Source organism: Rana temporaria, chromosome 1, assembly GCF_905171775.1.
Source record: "Rana temporaria chromosome 1, aRanTem1.1, whole genome shotgun sequence".
NCBI lineage: Eukaryota > Metazoa > Chordata > Amphibia > Anura > Ranidae > Rana > Rana temporaria.
Window position 1 is genome coordinate 614,304,659 of NC_053489.1, and position 22,291 is coordinate 614,326,949.

The window sequence follows — 22,291 nt, forward strand, 5'->3', positions numbered from 1 at the left end:
CATGCCATGTGTATCCCCATAGCAGGCCCTATATAGTTACCTGCAAGGCTCAATTTCCGCATTGGATCCTTACGGTTGGGATTTTTTAGGGGGTTCCAATTGGGGTACATTATGAAAGCTGGCAGGGGTCATAGGGGCTTTAAAGGTGGTGCTGGTTGGAAAAAATGTTGATAATGATGGGTTAGGCCCATCTCAGGTATGCATTACCAATTAGCATACCATACTAACATGCTTGGTTGTATCTGAGCTACACTACATTGCCAAAAGCAGCGCCTGTAAATTTAGAGGGGGTCTGAGTTGTTATTTGGCTCAGACAGATGTAATTATGGGCAATTTAGCCTCTGTTCCAGCCATGGCTGTGCTGGGAGCAACCACCATTGTTCGCCTGGGGGTCTTATTACCGTCCCATGCCAAGGGTGACAGCAGCAGAGTCGGGGTGTATTGGGTGTCCCCTTGGCAGCGAATCAGGGGAGTGATCGTCCCGCTGTGCATGCTGGGAGGGGTACTTAAGGGACAGACGCTATTGGGCGAGGTCGGTGGTTGCTCTGTCGTCCCACGCGCCTCATGGCCTGCCTGGCCTGGGGTGCGTGTTCCTGAATCCTGGCTCCAGGACCACGTTGGTCCGGGGGTTGTGATTTCGCTTAGTAGGCCCAGTAGTCAGACTGGGTCTGCGCTTTCAAGGTGATCCTGTGCTGTCCGTCCTGCGGGAGGAAGCCACTTGATGAAGGAAGCCAGGGGAGGACCTATCCTGGAGAGGACCATGCAAGAGGCTGGTATCTTGGGAGAAGGCCTGGAAACTTCATCGAAGGATGCACCATACACTGAGAGGCTTGATGGTGATCGCCGGTCAGATCTAAGTTCTGCAAATGTTAATCTGGAGAGATCTGGGTGCTGAATCCTGTGGCAGAGGATTCTGGACCAAAAGTGTCTCCTTGTAAAGGAAGGTCAGTGGCAGAGACTGTACTTTATTCCGTGCGCCATTCCGGCTGCTAGGCCAGTGAGAGGGACCTATCCGGGTGAGCAATACCCACTCTGGCTAGAGTGGCGACGAGAACTGTTTGCTGGAAGCAGGAGTGTTTCCTATTTGAGATTATACACTAAACCTATTTACCTATTTACCCTTCCACCCCTCCAACTTCTTTTCTACTAAGTTCTGCAAATAAATCCTAGAAAAAGAAGTGTATCGTGTGGATATTGGATTCTTCAGACACTCTTTTATTACCCTCGACAGCGAGAAGATAGAGGTAACGTACCGCCCGAAAATACTCAGCAGCTCCTTCGGGGGTTAGTGCTACACATACAAACTGCAAAGTATTGTCGGCCAACAAACACTAAACTACATGGTTTTTCAGATCTTTAGCGCCACCCTTTGGGCAACTTCTGCTAATGTTGTGTTATGGTTAGCATTGATTCTGAGCATGCGTGTTTGTGTACTTTGGAGTTTTGTCTGAAGTACTTGTGTACTCACGATCGGATAATCTGACAAAACACATTTGTTGGCAGACAATTTGAAAGCATGCTATCCCACATTTGTTGGCGGAAAATCCGACAACAATTGTCCGATGGAGCATACAAACGGTCGGATTTTCCGACAACAGCTTGCCATCACACAATTCCTGTTGGATAATCGGATTGTGCGAATGAGGCTTTAATGAGTGCCTCTCATAGACCCAGTGCAGGAATTAACCCCCGCAGCACCAGCAGGTTGCTGCTGTGGGATATAGGAGAGGGTACAGGATTAGAGGGATTTTCCTAAACTTATGCCCCGTACACACGGTTTCCCGGCGGACTTTTTACTGCCGGGAAACCCGAGGGGAAAGCCGAGAACCAGCTTGGCAGCTTTTCCCCCCTACACACGCCACAGGAAAACTGCCATGAGAGCTTTGGCCGGGAAAACAGGCCGTGTGTATGCTCCCCCGCAGGCTTTCCCCATAGGAAAACTGGCGGGTTAAAAACCGCCTGGAATCCCATCGGGAAAAAAGGAAACATGTTCTAATTTTTCCTGTTGGGAAAACTGCCATGGAGCATACACACGGCCCATATTCCCGGCCAAATGCTGTCATGGCTTTAACCTCCCTGGCGGTATGATTCTGTCTGGAATTACGTACCAAAAGCGGTACAATTATTTTGCATGGAAATTCTGCGTTTTATACTGTAGGCCTGCAATTCTTAGGAATAACTCACTTAAATCTGACCAAACAAGTCAGAGGCCCCGTACACACGAGAGAGTCGATCCAGTGAAATTTATCCGCGGACCTGTTTCAGCGGATAGATCCCCTGGTGTGTACGATCCAGCGGATATTTTTCCGCGTTTTTTTTCCCCCGGGGATGGATTTCCAGCGGATCAAGATTTCTTAGCATGTACAGACTCAGCGGATCAATCTGTCCGATTCCATCCCTCGCATGCGTCGTAATGATTCGACGCATGCGTGGAATTCCTTATATGACAGCGTCGCGCACGTCGCCGCGTCATCATCGCGGCGACGGCGCGACACGTCACCGCGGAGGGAATTCCGCTGGGATTTTGATCTCATGGTTAGTACAACCATGAGATCAAAATCCGCCAGAGGATTTATCCGTGGAAACGGTCCCACCGGACCGTTTCCGCGGATCGATCCTCTCGTGTGTACTAGGCCTAATAGTATACTGTATGTAATGTGTTTGTTTACTTTTTTGAATTTGCCGCCGGTCTCCGCCCCCGTGCGTCGTAACGTCGCAAGGAACGAAGATCGGCGGCATGCGGGCACTGTGTGAATCGAATGGAGGATGCCACTCGCTCACACAGCGGGGATGCATCGCTGGATCCAGGGACAAGGTAAGTACAGTAACCTGCCTGGAAAAGGTAAGCCAGCGCGCGCTGCAGGCTCTGCACATCTACCCCGAGCGTGACTCGGGGTTACCTATAATTGCATTGAAAATCCACGCTCGGGAATACCGCTAAGGGGGTTAAAGGAAATCCTTTGATGGGAGAAAAGCATAAGCCTGAACTGCAGGCAAACAGCTGAATGCACAGATGAAATACACGTATTGGTGTGGGCAACTCTGTTGAACCAGAGTGTCTCCAAACTTTCTAAGCAAAGGGCCAGTTTACGGTCCTTTAGGAATTACGGGGGCTGGACTGTGGCCGGTGTGAGTAAAAAAATGCCCCAGCTTCAGTGGACCCATCATTAGTTTTATTGGGAGGAAAAGTAGTTCATTGTCAATATCAATGAGAAGAATAGTGCTCCATCGATGGTGTCAGTAGGGGAAAGATGTTTCATTATTGGTTTCACTTTCTGAAATAGTGCCCCAAGTACCAGGTAAAGGTAAGCATCGGGCCACATCCGGCCCCCGGGCTGCAGTTTGGAGATCACTGTGCTAAACGATTTGACCTTCTGTCTTTTTATTCCTGATATACACAAATATACCACACAGCACAGCCCTGTTTTAAAGAGCCAAAGAGCTGATTTTCCTCTGCTGCACTTCAAACAGAGCTCCACCTAAAAGGGGAAGCTCTGCTTATTTGCCCCCCCCCCTCCGCTGCCACATTTGTAAACTTTCAGATATTTCTGGCGCCCCTACATGGGGGTCGTCATTTTACTAACTCCTCCCCTTTACAAATGTTTCTATGGCAATGACTCAATCACAGAAATGCCCCCGCAAAGTCTTCATTAACCTGGGATCTTTACATGATCTCTTAACAATAAACAGAATACAGGAAGAGAAGCAGAGTACTTTATTGGGACCTGGAGGGGGGCCTCTGTGATGGACACCGAGAGGGCTTCTGTTAGAGAGTCTGTTAGATGTTCGGCGCCCCCACCTCTGCAGGCGCCTGGGTGCAATGCACCCTGTGCACCCTGCCAAGGATCGGCCCTGCAGGTAAGTGTCCTAATATTAATAGTCAGCAGCTACAATATTTGTAGCTGCTGGCTTTACATTTTTTCTGAAGGAGCCTGGAGCTCCGCTTCAAGCAACACAGGTTTGTCCCTCCTCTTGCCTGTTACTGAACAGTGAAAGACAACATAGTAGACTGGTGAGCTCATCTCTTTGTCCCTCTGCTCTCTCCTCCTATCAGAAACCTGATTGGCTCATTGGCCTGCTTCTCCAGTCTGAGCTCTGTACTAGCATTACTTTCTTTAAAAAAAAAAAATGCTACTTGCGTATGTCTCACCTTAGGCCCCGTACACACAAGGAGACATGTCCGATGAAAACGGGCCGCGGACCATTTTCATCGGACATGTCTCCTGGGAGCTTTTGGTCTGATGTGTGTACACACCATCAGACCAAAATCCCCGCGGACAGAGAACGCGGTGACGTAGAAGACACCGACGTTCTCAAACACGGAAGTGCAATGCTTCCACGCATGCGTCTAATCAATTAGACGCATGCGCGGCATTTCGGGACGCTGGTTACACGTCATAAGCAGCGGACATGTCCGATTAGGTGTACTAACCATCGGACATGTCCGACGGACATGTTTCCAGCGGACAAGTTTCTTAGCTTGCTAAGAAACTTTTGTCCGCTGGAAACCTGTCCGCTAGGCCGTACACACGGTCGGACATGTCCGTGGACCAGTTTCAGCGGACATGTTCGACCGTGTGTACGCGGCCTGACTATCTTCTGAGTCCAGTGCTTCAGAAATCAAGGCAAAGGATCAACATTATAGCCAGGCAACCAACACTATCAGAATGCAATATGAAGCTTATTTATTTCTCTGATGACAGGTTATCACCTACACTTTGTCATGTATTAAGTAAGGACATATGGGCTTGAGCATTAGATATATTCCCAAGTGGGAAGAAAAACAATTTATTTTAATCACACAATTTTAAAAGGGAAAAATCAGTTCTAGATTTCACGCTGCTTCATCTGCGCATTGATTTTTTTTTCTTTTAGTGGTGCTATTTTTATTGCTCTAGTAGCCCCTGTAATTGAGCCTGGTAAAGCAGTGTAATTTATATTGAGGAATTATGCTTTCTAATGCTATACAATTCTTTGGAAGTATTCCAATTCTGTGAAATGTTTCAGCTCAATTTCAAACCTCAAAGCACATCTAACATTCTTTTTCATTTTTTTATGACATTGCTTGGAGTAAATATAAAAAAGAACCTGCCATTATGTTTACGCTGAAAAAAAAATCACTATCTGTGAATAATACCCAATTCCAATTTTCATATAATTAAATACTAGAGTGGAAAGTATCGCTGTTATTTCCAGATATTCTTTGTACTCACTTTACAGACTGTATTATGCAGCCGCCATTCTTAAAGCCGCGTACACATGATGAGTCCATCCGATTGGAAGGGTCTGATGGACCGTTGTCATCGGTTAACCGATGAAGCTGACTGATGGTCCGTCGCGCCTACACACCATCGGTTAAAAAACCGATTGTGTCCGAACACGGTGACGTAAAACACAACGGCGTGCTGAAAAAAACGAAGTTCAATGCTTCCAAGCATGCGTCGACTTGATTCTGAGCATGCGCAGATTTTTAACCGATGGTTGTGCCTACTAACGATCGGTTTTGACCTATCGGTTAGGAATCCATAGGTTAATTTTAAAGCAAGTTGACTTTTTTTTAACCGATGGTTAAATAACCTATGGGGCCCACACACGATTGGTTTTGTCCATCAGACCGTTGTCCTCTGTTTAACCTATCGTGTGTACGAGGCCTAAAGTGGTTGTAAACCCTTGCATATACCCAGTGAAGTGACTGGCCTCAGCTGTTACACAGAGATGGAACAAATCCTCCTACATAAGATGTATCTGTTTATCTGCAGTATTTTCTTCTCTACATCTGTTGAAAGTCCACAATTTACAAAGCTTGTCAGAGCTTTTAGAAAGCAAGAGTAAGAGAGCTGAAATGATACACTGCAGAGCTCAGAGTGGCGAGCTCTGAGACCTGATTGGAGGAAAGGGACACCCCCCCTCCACACATCGCAGAAGAACAGAGCTGAGGCTGTCAATCACAGGCTGTATGCTGGAGCTCCCTCTCTTGTCACCTTTTTCTCTTGGTGTCAGGAAAAAACTGATTCGTGCTTCAGGAAAAATTGTCAGAACTGATTCATGCAGATAGCAGAGGAACGAGGCAGTAGACAGAAATGGCACTTAGTGCTCTTAATTGAGACAAGTAATTTGCTTTGTTCAAATTTCATAATCAAGGTTTACAACCACTTTAAAGTGAACCTATACTCTTTTTTTAAACTTTTAAAGCTAAAAGTCCCACCTGCAGCAGACAACACAAGATACATGCCATCACGATTCCTATCCAGAAAACCTATTCTGTACCCATTTCTGATAAAAATAGTCACATTCAAGTGGACTTCTTTAATTTCTTTCTGTCATTTTGCAGACATTTCTTAGCTTATCCGAGTGACTTCTTCGGAGAAGAATACTCCAACATTTCTACTCACACAGGAAGGACAGACACCCACTATGGAATGTGTACATCAAGCTTTCTCAACCTTTTTGACCCCTGAGGAACCCTTAAAGCAGGGGTACTGAATAAAAATTCACGGAGGTCCAGTTAGTAAAATCTTCTTCCAGCAGAGGTCCGAATCGCATGTTTGTGCGATGACTCAGATCCTTCACATCATAGCACCCGCTCCTCCTAGGCATTCTCAGCTGTGCAGCTGGGGAACGCAAGCTAAAGTGCACATGTTCCCATCCTGCAGAGGAACATGCCACACTTTAGCACATGAGTGCGCCAAACCACGTGGTCCTGCAGGACCGTGCAGCTTGGTGCTGCACAAATAAAAAAAAAAGTCAGGGACTTGTTTCCCCACGTTTCTCATGTGTAGTGCAGCTCATTAAAATGAATGGGCTGAACTGCCTATGACATGCACACGCAAATGCGCATGCACAGATCTGAACCGAGCCCCATATCACGATCCCATCCTTACACCAGTGTCCGCTGTGCCCACTGCACATCACCATTCCCTCCACTTCACATCAAGATCTCCCCTTTCACAGTAGTGTTCTCATACCCCCTTGACATCAACCCTCTTCAACAGTATTGTCCTCAGCCCCTCCACATTACTGTCCTCAGCCCCCATTACATTACTCAGCTCCGCCACTTTACTGTCATAAGACCCCAATTACAATACTCAGCTCCCCCACATTACTGTCCTCAGCCCCCATTACATTACTCAGCTCCCCCACATTACTGTCATAAGCCCCCAATTACAATACTCAGCTCCCCCACATTACTGTCCTCAGCCCCCATTACATTACTCAGCTCCCCCACATTACTGTCATAAGACCCCAATTACAATACTCAGCTCCCCCATATTACTGTCATAAACCCCCCAAATTACAATACTCAGCTTCCTTGCATTACTGTCCTCAGCCCCCATTACATTACTCAGCTCCCAGTTTTTGCTAACTGCTTTCATATAAAAGGACTCTGCCTTCAAGATGGATACCTGTTGGAGATGCTTCATATGCAAACTTATACTTTTCAACTTTCAAACTGCATGTTGTAGGTGGGTGATGGGCATTTTCAGCATCATAGTTACATAGTTAGTCAGGTTAAAAAAAGCACAAGTCCATCTAGTTAAAACAAAAAATAATATCTGTGGTATTGGGGGTGTTTAGCTCTCGTGGTAGATGTGTTTTCGTGTAGTGAGTCGACACCAAACAGGCATATAACGTTAAGAGCCTGGTAGCCCACGTTTATTAAATGAGGAAAAAAAAAAAAGTCCACTCAGGAATCCCACGCAGGGGTTTAAACGATGTTCAGAAATAACTGAAAATACCAGCCCACCTGGCTACTCTTCGACAGCACTGCTGCCATAGGTACTGGTCCCTTAAACCAGCAGCTCCTCCAGACCCCCAGTCTTGGGTGCACATGGCTTTGAAGCCCTTCAACGCCCACAGCGTCTGTCCGCACACAGCGTCTATCCCAACACAGAGACACTAGCAGCAATTGCTCCAACTCCACCTTCCTCTCACTTTTGCTCTCTTCAGCCCTTCATTATATGAGCTGTGTGCACCTGGGCACACACCCTGCAGGCTGTCTTTAAAACCCGGACACAGGGTTGGAGATCCCACCCCACCCATATCTCTGAAGGATCTCCAAGCCACAGAGCCCCTCATGTAGAAATAGAATAATCCGAGAAAACTGCCAGAGCAGTTTTCTCTGTCTTTAAATTTAAGCTCTGCAGCTCCGCACTCAGCTGATATGCAGCCTCTGTGTCCATTTCAACACCATTTTCATTGGGACAGAGCCTCGCTCTACCACATATCATAAATTCCATATACACAATCCTATACCCACAGTTGATCCAGAGGAAGGCAACAAAAAAACAGCAAAGCATGGTTCAATTTGCTACAGTGGGGGGAAAGATTCCTTCTTGATCCCCCGAGAGGCAATTGGATTTTCCCTGGATCAACTTTACCTATAAATGCCAGTACCCAGTTATATTATATTATGTATATTTAGGAAAGTATCCAGGTCTTTCCTAAAGCAATCTACTGAGCTGGCCAGAACCTCTGGAGGGAGTCTATTCCACATTTTCACAGCTCTTACTGTGAAGAAACCTTTCCGTATTTGGAGGTGAAATCTCTTTTCCTCTAGGCGTAAAGAGTGCCCCCTTGTCCTCTGTGTTGGCCGTAAAGTGAATAACTCAACACCAAATTCACTATATGGACCCCTTATATATTTGTACATGTTGACCATATCCCCCCCCCCTTAATCGCCTCTTCTCAAGAGAGCATAAATTCAGTTCCTCTAATCTATCCTCATAGCTGAGCTCCTCCATGCCTTTTATCAGTTTGGTTGCCCTTCTCTGCACTTTCTCCAGTTCCCCAATATCCTTTTTGTGAACTGGCGCCCAAAACATATTCCAGGTTAGGTCTTAATAATGATTTGTACAGGGCAAAATTATATCTTTCTCTCTCTCTCTGGAGTCCATACCTCTACTAATACAAGAAAGGACTTTGTTCGCTTTGGAAACCGCAAAAAAGTTATGCACTTGGGGGCTAAGAATATGCACACATCATACATACTGGGGGGGGGGGTACAACTGGGGGGATCCATAGTAGAGACATATCTGTGGGTTTTGGTAGATCATAAGCTCAATAATAGCATGCAATGCCAAGCTGCGGGACCCTTAAGCCCTGTACACATAATCAGTCCGAAGGACCGTTCTCATCGGTTAACCGATGACTCTGACTGATGGTCTGATGTGCCTACACATCATCAGTTAAAAAAACGATTGAGTCCAATGCGGTGACGTAAAACACAAGGACGTGCAGAGAAAAATGAAGTTCAATGCTTCCAAGCATCCGTCGACTTGATTCTAAGCATGCTCAGGTTTTTAACTGATGCTTTTGCATACTAACCATCGGTTTTGACCTATCGGTTAGGCGTCCATCGGTTCAATTTTAAAGCAAGTTTTAACATTTTTGACCGAAGGATAACTGACCGATGGGGCCCACACACGATTGGTTTGGACCGATGAAAAGGTCCTTCAGTCCGTTTTCATTGGTTTGGACCGACCGTGTGTACGCGGCCTTACTTTTTAATATCTTTATAAATGATAGTGGGTCTGGAATTAAAAGTACCATTTCAGTCTTTGCAGATGACACTAAACTATGCAGTGGAATAACGTCCTTATTTCTGGACCATATCACTTTGGAGCCATTGTGGATCATTTGGGGTTGTGTCAATACCATCCCCATTATGGACTTGAGCTCCCCCATGCTCCTTTATATACACAGAACTGATGAAAGTATTTAAAAAAAATGGTCTTCTCTTTGTCCCCAGTTACCCCCTCTAGATAATTTTGTAAAGGGCCTACATGCTCAGACCTGACCTTTTTACCAATAATATATTTGATGAGTTTTTTGGGGGTTGTCCACTATCTTTTGCAACCTGTTGTTCGTTTTGAATTTTTGTATCCTTGATTTCCTTTTTACATATTCTGTTATATTCTTTGTAACATTTAAACGATGATAGTGTTCCTTCATTTTTATATTTTTTAAAAGTCCTTTTCTTATTATTTATAGCTTTTTTTAGCTTTGGTTGTGAGCCACATAGGTTTTATTTTTAGCCTTTTAAACTTATTGCCCATGGGAATATACTTTGCAGTGAGTTCACATACAGTCTTTTTGAAGAATTCTCATTTCTGTTCTGTGTTAATCGATGTCAATATTCCCTCCCAGTCTAAGTCCTGGAGAGCAGCCCTCATCCATGGAAAATTTGCTCTCTTAAAGTTAAGTGTTTTTATCTTTCCCTTACGTGTGTTTTTTGCTTATAATTAACATCAAGTGAAATCATGGTATGGTCACAGCTACCCAGATGTTCTTTTATATGAATATTGGTAATAAGTTCTGCATGGTTTGAGATTACCAGGTCCAACAGAGCATCATTCCTAGTTGGGGCCTCAATAATCTGGACCATAAAATTGTCCTGTAATAGGTTTATACATTTTTGCCCTTTAACTGTCCCAGCAGTGCCATTATTCCAGTCAATTTCCGGGTAGTTAAAATCCCCCATTATTACCCATTAATGGGGGATTATTATCACCGTCCCACCCCTTTCCATCTGTGCAAGGAGCTGAGTCTCCACCCCCTCATTAACATTGGGTGGTCTATAACAAACTCCAATGATTAACTTTGAACTACGCACATCTATATGCAGTTCCACCCATAATGCTTCAACCACATCACACTCTCCATCAATTAGGTCCTCATTCACACCCGCTTTGAGATCATTTCTCACATAGAGACAGACCCCGTCACCTTTCCTTTTTACCCTGTCTCTCCAAAAGAGTGCATAGCCAGGAATAATAATAGCCCAGTTATGTGAGGAATGAAGCCAAGAATTAGCAATACCGATTACATCGTAGCTCTTCTTGTGCACCAGAGCTTCCACCTCGCCTATTTTACTTGGCAGACTTCTGGCATTGGTGAACAAACACCTAAATGCATTATTACATTTTGCTTTGGTGTTTTGCATATCTTTTTTAGTAGTACAAATAGCACTTTAATTTCAAATGGTTGTTTGCAACATAGGAACCTTTTTACAAATAGCACTTTAATTTCCAGTGGTTGTTTGCAACATGGGAACCTTCTTGTCACCTGCCATAACCTTCCCCCCATCTATCCCCATTCCACCCTTCATTAATGTCTGACCCCTAACTGACCTGTCTGCCTGATTAAATTCTAGTTCACCTTCCTCCTTCAATCCTAGTTTAAAAACTCCTCCAGCTTTCCCATAAACCTCTCCCCTAAAACAGCAGACCCCCTTCCATTCAGGTGAAAACCATCTTTAGCATATAGGTTGTACCCAAATGAAAAGTAAGCCCAGTGCTCTAGAAACCCAAACCATTCCTTCTTAAACCAGATCCTAAGCCATGCAATTAGGTCTCTAATCACCCCCATTCTTTCCTGTGTTGTGCATGGCACAGGCAATATTTCAGAGAATATCACCTTGGAGGTCCTTCCCTTCAACTTACAGTTTAGTTCTTTAAATTGATTCTTAAGGAACCTCCACCTTCCATGTACTCTGTCATTGGTTCTAACATGGACCAAGACAGATGGGTCGGGCCCAGCCCCTCCCATTAATTTATTAACCCGGTCCACCACATACCGAACCCTAGCACCAGGGAGAGACAAACCATTTGGTTGAGGTGAATTTATTCTATCAGTTCTTCTGATTATAGAATCCCTTTTTACCACCAACTGTCTAGGCCTACCTGCACTACCCTCACCACCCCTACTAGATGGGATGCTCTCCCGGCTGTTAGGGGTAGCAGTGACATCCAGGGCTGCCACCTCTGTGTTTGCCACCTCCACATCTTCACTCAACTTGGAAAATTTGTTTTGGTGCAAAAACACAGGACTAGCCTTCATTTTCTGTGAGCCCCTACCATTCCCTCTAACTACATTAACCCCCCTGGTGGTATTGGCTCTGGGTGAGATTTTTAGGCTACGATCGGTAACCCCGAGCCACACTCGGGATTCCCTCGCTGGATGTAGAAAAAGGTGACTTACCTTTTCCCTGCGATCCAGCGATGTCTTTCCCCAGTGCACGGCGGCCGGATGTCCGCCCGATGCACTGTGTTCCTCTGATTCTCTACCCTGCGAGCGTCGCGACGCAGGGCGGCGGAAGGGGGGGGGGGGGCTAACGGCGTGAAATTCAAAAAGTATAAGTAGAAACAAAGTAAAACACACTGATACAATTGGATTAAAATTAAAAATAATATACAGTGACCTTTGATTGCCCCCCAGTGCTTTCTCCAGTGCCCTGTCTGCAGATTTACTGTACCTGTGTCTACAAACTGCACAGCGATCATGGCAAAGCGTGCCTCTACCTCAAAATCGCTATGTGACCTGCTGCAAAACAGCGACAGCGATACGGAATCACTTGCGGAGTAGCTGAGTGACAGCGACGCGTGGGAAAGTTCGTCATCAGACGCAGAAAGTGAAATGAGCGACGATCCTGCGACTGTGCCCAGCGATGTGCGGACTTGGTGCGCAATTTATTGCGGTGCGGAGCATGTAGCGCTCCCAAGATTTCCATTTACAGGAGCACCTGGGATAAAAGTGGACGTTGAGAATGACAATCCCCTGGAATACCTCCAACTTTTTTTGACCGCTGAAGTGAACGCCAAAATTGTTTTGGAGACAAATCGATACCAGGAACAACAAGCTGCTACCCATCAGCGATTTTCAAGGTGCAGAAAATGGGAGCCTGTAACCAGCGACGACATCTGGAAGTTTATGGGCCTCATCATTTTACAGGGAGTGGTGGGGAAACCCCTGCAAAAATGGTATTGGACAACCAACAAATTATTGGCCACATCTTATTTTTTGAAACGTCATGTACAGATTTTCATTGATCATGAAATACTTGCACTTTGAAAATAATGAGGACTTTGATGAGCATTCTCATCCAGCTCCAAAGCTGAAAAAACATTTGGGAGGTTTACCAGCTTATTTTGCAGAACTTCCAGCGGACCTATATTCCTGAGCGAGACATTACCATCGATGAAAGTCTCATGGCCTACAAAGGTAGGCTCAGCTGGATACAGTTCATCGCATCAAAGTGCGCTCGCTTTGGCATAAAATCATTTATGCTATGTGAATCCAGCTCTGGATATATCTGGAAGTCAGTCTTGTACACTGGGAAAGAGACCAAATTCTGCGAGCGATTCAGCGGTTTTGGGATGGAAACCGCTTCCGTTCTTTCATTGATAGAGCCCTTGCTGAACCAGGGCTACTGTGTCACCACAGACAATTTTTATACCTCCCCAGAACTGTACGAGTTCCTTATCCTAAAGGCCCTTTCACACTGGTGCGTTTTTCCCACGTTTTCGCAGTAAAAATAGCGCTATTAAAACGCCCATAAAACGCTCCCCATGACCCCTCCATTGAAATGAATTAAAAACCGCTGTAAAAACGCGGTAAAAACGTGGTAAAAACAGAGCGTTAAAATCGCGGTAAAACACCACGATTTTACAGCGTTTTTACCGCGTTTTTACCACGTTTTTAATTCATTTCAATGGAGAGGGGCATGGGGAGCGTTTTAATAGCGCTATTTTTACCGCAAAAACGTGGCAAAAACGCACCAGTGTGAAAGGGCCCTAAATAAGACCGATGCTTATGGGACCGTGAGGCCTAACCGGCGTGACATGCCATCAGCATTTGGCAACAAAAAGCTTGGGAAAGGAGAAGTAGCTGCATGGCAAAAAGGGAAAATGTTGGCACTGAAGTGGCGGGACAAAAAGGACGTTTCCCTTATGAGTACAGTCCATAACACCTCGACCGTCATGGTGCATACCAAAGGTGGCAAGGATGTTATGAAGCCACAATGCCTCTGGAATGCCTTCATCCTGATGGAAAAAAAAAGTGACAGGTCTATGGTCCATGCGGACTTTGTGTGGAAGGTGGCAGAACTGATTTTTCTGAAGCACCAAACGCCAACGGCGGTAAACCGATCTGGACGTCGGGCTGCTGGTGTTGTGAACCCTGAACGACTGACTGGTCGTAATGTTTTGGACCACATTCCACCCACTGAAAAAAAAACAGCACCCACAAGGATGTGTGTGGTTTGCTGCTCCAAATGCGACGACAACGGAAGAAAAATACGTAAAGAAACACGTTTCTATTGTGCCGACTGCGACGTTGGACTTTGCGCTGTACCTTGCTTTAAAATTTTTCATACCCGAGACGTTTACTGAATAATGATTTTGCACCCTTGTTTGACCCCCCAAAAAATCAGAGTTTCTGAATATATTATTTGTTAAGATTTATTGAATAAAAAGTATGGTTATTATTAAATTATTATTATTTATTATATTATAATTTATGATTTTGTGTTTCAAACTTTATCATAGTCTACTAGACTCTGGTTTGGACAGATTTAGGTGAGTTATTCCTAAGAATTACAGGCCTGCAATCTAAAACGCCAAATTTCCATGCAAAATAATGGTCCTGCTTTCAGCACCTAAAATCTGAAAGAATCATACTGCCAGGGAGGTTAGCCAATCTTCCTAATTGATAATCCTGACTTGCCTCTCCACCCTCCACATCAACCCTACTGACCAGCTGCTCAGCAAGCAGAGGACCCCTTTCAAGGTTATCCTTTCTGCCCAGTGTTGCAACTTACTCCTCCAGATCTCTAATGTGAGCTTCCAGAAGGGAAACCCACACGCATCTGTCACAACGGTATCCATCTTGGAGCTGTTGCATCAATTTTGCATACATGTGGCACACTGTGCAAAACCTTGAACTAAACTAGCACTCATTTCCCAGTTACAATATAATTACTCATAGGAAGTTTAAGATGTTACTTACAGGTTAGAAGGTTTGTAAAGGATTTTTTTTTTTTTTATCTTAATAGCTTCCTTTACCTTAATGCAGTGCTGTTTTCATGTCCTCATTGTTCGTTGCTGTAATTCTTCTCTGATCTCCACACTTCCTGGTTGTCTGTTTCCTGATAACCACAGTGCTGGGAGCTTTCTCTCTGTGGTCACTAACTTCAAGGAGGTGTGATTACTGTGTGTCTAAAACCCCACAGCACCTCCCCTTTGGATCAGTTTCGTTTTCCAAACCATCACTGCTCTGTGGCTCTGTGGCTCTGTACAGCAAGCAGAGAGGCAGGAAACAACATGCAAAAACGAAACTAGAAACTACAGGTACATTATATGATTGATTTTTATCTATTTTTAATCGTTTTTAAAAGGAATCAGTTAACTATTATGTCTCTATACTCTGTAAACAGTCATGTCAGCATAATTTTTTTATTTTATTTACAACTCCTTTAACTCCTGTTTTTAACTCCTGGTTATTAACTGTCCATTTTAGTTCAAAATACCACTTCTGTTCACAAATTCCAGATGCAAGCCAGCCTCAGCAGTGAGACAGCTCCAAGGGAGTTGTATAGACACTTATATACACCTGTGAACACTTATACACACCTGTAAACATCACTGTCAGAATGCTCTGTGGGTGTCAGACGATGGCAGCCTACATTTGTCATTTTTTAGTTGGGTTACAGGAATTAAAATTAGCAAAATATAAAAAAAGGGACATGGACTTACCTTCAAATATCCGATCTAACCTTTGCCGCTTCACTTTGTGTTTTTCCATGAGAGACATGAGATGGGCAGTAATTGTGTCTTTACAATTTTTCACCAGCGTGGCTGAGATGACCAACCAAGAAAGAAGAAAATGTTCCTTTTAGCGTCTCACCTGAAAAGAGAATGAATATATGAAAATAGGTAACATACTGATTGATCGAGAAAGTCCAAACATTTAGCCAGTGCGGGAATAAAATAAAAAATAAACATACATACTCACCTAGATGGCTGCAGCATTGATCCGAGCTGTAGTTGTCCCCTGTTGGCTCTACACTGAGTGATTAAAGACCACTGATTGCTCAGTTCTCAGGTCCACTCTGAGTGGAGAGTGGTCACTGTTAGTCAGCGACTCTCTGCTCTGCACCTTCAGCGCTCACAGTTCGCCGGACTGTGGGGAGGGCGAGAGCGGCTGGCTTGGGCTCTCAGTGCTCCGCTGAAAGGCTGAGCCAGTCAGGATCCCTGCAGAGCCTGGACCAGCTCTGTGACGTCAGCTGCCAAAAATCCGCTTCTTAGAAATTGATAAGACCTTTTGGATCAGCATGGCAACTAGGCAATTAGCTTTTTTTTTATTTTTTTTTAAGAGTTTAGCAGTAACAGACTGGTTTTATTTTCTTTTACAAATTTCCAGGTCTGGATAAACGGACCTATAGGCTTCCTAAGGCAGTGGTTGGTGGGTCAGGACCCCCTTGGGGGTCGAATGGCGATTTGCCAGGGGTCACCGAATCCTGGGCTGTTCCTGAAGCCTGCACCACTCTCCTAGCCTTTTTGCGACTGAGCCAGAAACACAGTGAGTAACACTACCTGTGATTATAGTTGCCATTAAAAGTCCCCACTACAGTTCTCAGATCAGCAGATGACCTTGATCAAGAGCACCTAAGTTGGCTGATCAGAACTCCCCCTCAGCATTGCCACTGATCCCAACTCCCCGCCAGCACTGCCACTGATCCCAACTCCCTGCCACTGATCCCACCCCTTACCAGCACTGTCACTGATCCCACCCCTCACCAGCACTGCCACTGATCCCACCCCCCCCCACCAGCACTACTACTGATCCCACCCCTCACCAGCACTGCCACTGATCCCACCCCCCACCAGTACTGCCACTCATCTCATTCCCTCCACCAAGGAGTAAAGAGAAGGAATACAAATAGAGAATACATGGAAAGGAGAGAAAAAGAGGGGGAGGAACAAAGAAAAAAGAGAGAGAAAGAATAGGATGGGGAGAAAAAAACAAGAAATCAGGATATAGAGAGATAAAAGGGAAAGAAAGGAGAACAAAGAGAAAGCGTGGTACAGCCCAAAATGTATCATAAGGGGTTTTAATACTGTACGAGTGGAAGGGACCCAGGGAGCGCTAAATGTCCGTGGGTTAGGGGTGCAAATTACTTGGCCTGCCTTGGGTGCTGACAACCCACGATACGAAAATAATTTTGCTGTTAGGGGTCCCCACAACTTTGGAAAATGTATCAAGGGGTCACGGCACTAGCATGGTTGAGAACCACTGTTTCATGATCAAGGGGATCATGAAATATGCCTTCTCTGCAGTATGGGCCAGATTCAGGTAGCTCGGCGTATCGTTGAGCTGGCGTAGCGCATCTCCAATACGCTGCGCCGACGTAACTCTGAGAGGCAAGAGCAGTATTCACAAAGCACTTGCTCCCTAAGTTACGGCGGCGTAGCGTAAATGGGCCAGCGTAAGCCTGCCTAATTCAAATTTGGAAGGTAGTGGGCGTGTTGTATTAAAATTAACCGTGACCCCATGTAAATGAATGGCCGAATGAATGGCGCATGCGCGCGCATGCTCAGAATCACGTCCCATATACTCCCTAAGAAACGACGGCTCAATGCGTATGACGTGAACGTAACCTACGCCCAGCCCCATTCACGTACGACTTACGCAAACGATGTAAAATCTGACGGCTGTTCCGACGTCCATACCCTAACATGACTTACCCTTGCTTTATGAGGGATAACTATACGCCGGACGTACGCCTTACGTAAACGGTGTAGCTTACCATGGGCGCAAGTACGATTGAGAATCGGCGTATCTAGGTAATTTACATATTCGACACGGAAATCAATGGAAGCGCCCCTAGCGGCCAGCGTAAATATGCACCCAAGATACGACGGCGTAGGAGACTTAAGTCGGTCGGATGGAGCCAGAATTCAGGCGTATCTGGTTTCAAGAATACGGCTCATAGATATGACGGCGCATCCTAGAACTTACGCGGCGTATCAAGAGATACGTCGGCGTAAGTTCTCTCTGAATCTGGCCCTATATCTGCACTCCTAAAGTATCACTAAAGACAAAACTTGTTTTTCATTTTGGATAGAGTATGGGTAGGTTATAACCCCTGTCAGTTTTTTTTTTGCCATCTGTGTCCGATTGGGGTGACTTCCCTTCACTTCCTGTCCCATAGCCAAAACAGGAAATGAGAGGGAACACCTGCAAAGTGAGGGAATCCGGAGTGTCACCAGAACTGGTGTCCCATTGGAAATTTTTCCCTCTTATCCTGTTCTGATGTCAACCTAAACTTTGTGATTTCCTTATACTTTTAAAAAATTTTTTTTTAATTCTTTATTTTATACATTTTTCAGTTTTAAACAAACATATTTTCCAATTTTACAATTACATATGGCTTAGATATGCTAATACACAAATTGACAGATTGCTCCTATCTCTCTTATGACTTCTCTATATAACTATTTAAGAAAAAGGAAAAAGCAAACAAACAAAACAACAAAAAAAACAAAAGCAAGACCTAAAATATCCCTCTTCTTCCCTTGCCCCATACCATACCTACCCCCCCCCCTCTACCTTCCCCGAAAAACAAACAAACAACAAAAAAAAAAAATCCCCTTCCCCTCCCCTGTCCGTCTCAGTCTCCCTCCCCCCACCTCACCCTCACAGAGCTCCCTCTCTATATCTTATATAGGGGGTCCACGTTGATCTATAATTATCCTCTTGTTCTCTTATTCCCGCAGTTAGCTTTTCCATCTGTTGGATTTCTGATATTCTGCCTAGCCATTGTTGTCTAGTAGGGCTACTTGTACTTTTCCATAAAATTGGTATACATGCCCTTGCAGCTGTCAAAAAATTTCTTATCAGAGATTTTTTGAACCTAGTCATGGAAATTGGTATATCGAGTAGTAAATAGGTAGCAGGGTTTTCTCCTAACTCTACATCCAATATTTCTTTTATTGTATCCATGACCATTTTCCAAAAATCTTTTATCTTTGGACATGTCCAAAAAACATGTAACATTGTGCCCCTCTCTTCTCCACACCTCCAGCATCTGTCTGATATTTCTGGAAATATCCGCTTTAGTGCAACTGGAGTTTTGTACCACCTGGTTAAAATCTTATACCCCCCTTCCTGGTATCTTGTGGCTAGGGAAGCTTTGTGTGTAAAGTTAAAGATTTTTGTTTTCTGTGTTTCCAAGAATTTCACTTCTAACTCTCTTTCCCATGCTTGTACAAATGGTAATTCCTTTGGGGCTTCTAGGTCTACCCATAGACTATACATCTGAGAGAGGGAGTGTCTCATCTCTTCTCCCTTCAGCCTAGGTTCACACTGCTGCGAATTCAAAATCTTCGCGGATTTCGCGGCTGCGATTTTTCCGCGATTTCGGCCGCAATTTAATGTAAATCGCGGCCCGAAATCGCAAAAAATAGTACAGGAACTACTTTTTGAAATCGCAGATGCGGCGTCGCACTGATTAGGACAGTGCCATTGCCGACAATTGCCGCCGATTTGAGATGCGATTTGACATGTCAAATCGCATCTCAAATCGTTCCAAATCGTACCCAGTGCTCAAACATTGTTCCTCAAATCCTGAAAGAGCTCTGAGAGGACCTCCTGAGACTTAAGTCGGTCGGATGGAGCCAGAATTCAGGCGTATCTGGTTTCAAGAATACGGCTCATAGATATGACGGCGCATCCTAGAACTTACGCGGCGTATCAAGAGATACGTCGGCGTAAGTTCTCTCTGAATCTGGCCCTATATCTGCACTCCTAAAGTATCACTAAAGACAAAACTTGTTTTTCATTTTGGATAGAGTATGGGTAGGTTATAACCCCTGTCAGTTTTTTTTTTTTGCCATCTGTGTCCGATTGGGGTGACTTCCCTTCACTTCCTGTCCCATAGCCAAAACAGGAAATGAGAGGGAACACCCGCAAAGTGAGGGAATCCGGAGTGTCACCAGAACTGGTGTCCCATTGGAAATTTTTCCCTCTTATCCTGTTCTGATGTCAACCTAAACTTTGTGATTTCCTTATACTTTCAATTTTGATGATAATGGTCACCAGGACAAACGGGGGCACAGGCGGCAATAAATCCTAACAGGGGTTCTAATCCCTCTCCACTCCATCCAAAACTAGAAAAAAAAATTGCCTTTAGTGACACTTTTATTTAAAATTTCTTATAATCTAAATATCAGTGCTGGTTCTATGGCCGACACCTTTACCACAATGCTCCACAACCATACTTGATTATCAGCTTGGACCTAAGCCTCATGGCACAGCCTCCTTTCTGTCAGATAAAGCCTGGTTTGCTTTTGTACTGTAGTTATGCAACAACACCAACCCAGAATCGGATGCGAAGCACAAACAAGCTATGATTTATAAGGTATAGTTTAATGTGAATCTATCATATAAATGAACTTAGCTACCTAACTCTTCTATTCACACTAATGGCCCGTACACACGATCCGAAAATCGGACGACAGATCGTCTGTCTTTTTTCGCTTAATAGTCACTAGTAGAAATTGATTAGGTTACTAAAGTCACGAAAATTCTTGTATGTCATAAAAAAAAAAATTGGAAGTGATATCGTGTTGAAATGTATTTGTATTGTATTTTTGGACGACAACTATACTGATGAACGAAAATCGTACGATCTGGCATCGTACGAGGAAAATTTTCGTGTTTGTCCGATAAAATAATATCGGATAAATTGTCGTGATCGGCTCTCAAAAAGCAATGGGCTAACGATCCGATTATTGTCGAAAGCGGTATTTTTTCGGATCGTTTGTACGGCCCTTAAGGCAGTGGTCTTAGAACTGCGTCCTGGCGGCCGGATGCAGCATTTTGTTTGCCTTTATCCAGCCCTTGTGGCACTATTCCTTCCACTGATATGAGACACTATTTTGCCAACTGATATCACTATTCCTACCCCTAATACCAAATGGGGTGATGTTTACTCCCAGTGATGTCGGGAAAATGTTGCTCGGAAAATGTCTGCAGTCTGTGGGAAGGACAATAAACTGGCCCTTTGTTTATAAAGTTTGGAGACCCTTGATTTAAGATAACGCACGTTACGCAAGATGGGCTGCCATTCATTTTAAATCGCATCTCGATGCACCTAGCCAACTGACATGCATTTCAGCACAGCACGATGTTCAGTAATGCATTCGTATATAACAATAACAGCATGCAGTACCAAAAATATTACATGCACCTTTTTTGGTGCATTTTGGTGCCAGTCCTTGATTGGCTGGCGCGGGGTGACATCACTCTTGTGCATGTGCAGGAATGTAGTCATCCTAGCACACTATGCTGTTATGTAAACGGAGGTGTGCATGCACAGCTTAGTATACTTTCTACAGAAGAGTGCAAAAAGCAGGCAGCTTTTATTTTGTGGTGCTCCGGATGACGTCCAGAGTGACGAAACACGTAGGACAGAGCTGCAGGCTAACGTCATCACGTCTCAGTGATCCCGGAAGTGCGGATGCTATGTGAATTGCCAGAGAATATTTTTTTTACCGTCTTGCTCTCTATCTTCTTTTATCATGGAAGTGTGATTTTATTTTTTTATTAGACTATATAAAGGATATCGCACCATTGGCTCAATTTGTTTCTGTATTACCACTTGTGTGAAAGGATATCTGGCAGAGGCTTTTCACACGTTCCCTGCCCTCTATGGAGAGAGTTTGGAGACATTTTTAATGATTTACCCCTGGAGGATTAATATTTGAGCCTTGTAGACCTTTCTAGAGATAGAAGGTCACTCACAGTGGTAAGTGTGTATTTTTACCATTGAATGTGGTGGTTCTGCACAAGGATTGGAAACGGTGATGGACATTCACTACATTTACAAATTTCTTTAGGAGAAATTTTTGGATTCACTTGGATTTTCTTGTATTTTTATTTTCTATTTATTTTTTATATACTGTACAACATTGGTGTCTTCACTGCGGAATTTATAGTAATTGACAATCACACATGTTGACGTTTATTTAACTCAATTCTTGTTAGCACAGCTCTGATGTTTTAGATTAAACTTTATCTTGTTGCAGAAGAGCCATTGTGGGTTATTTACAAAAGGCAAATCCACTTTGCACTACAAGTGCAAACTACAAGTGCAAAGTGCACTTGAAATTGCACTGAAAGGATTTGAGGTTGAATCTCGGTCCAATGCATGTCTATTTTTTGGGGGGCGTTGTGGTGTGTTTTCAGCCCATTCATTTGAATGGGCTGCTTAAAAGCAACACATATAAATAAAGGAAAAAGTGCAAATTTGATGCCAATATTCAAATAAGCCCCATAAACCTGGATTCACACCTATGCATTTTTAATGCTTTTTGCATTTTGCAGATTTGCACTACAGCCCATGTAACATGGTTTCCTATGGAATATGTTCTGTAGTGCAAATCTGCAAAATGCAAAAAGCACTAAAACTGCACAGGTGTGAATCCTGCTTAACAGTGGGCCAAGAAGTCCT

General features: G+C 44.3%; 1 protein-coding gene across 2 annotated transcripts in view; it reads right to left on the bottom strand.

Annotated features, from left to right (window-relative positions):
- The window catches only part of CTBP1 (C-terminal binding protein 1), a 556,415-nt gene extending 540,734 nt beyond the window's left edge, over positions 1–15,681 (bottom strand). Inside the window, exon 1 of one of the 2 annotated variants that reach the window (XM_040335258.1) lies at positions 15,531–15,679. In XM_040335258.1, coding sequence (XP_040191192.1) covers positions 15,531–15,588 — 58 coding nt within the window. In that variant the 5' untranslated portion in view covers positions 15,589–15,679. Of the gene's footprint in view, positions 1–15,530 lie in introns of both variants that reach the window. The other variant, XM_040335253.1, reaches the window with a different exon arrangement.
- Positions 15,682–22,291: the final 6,610 nt, after the last annotated feature.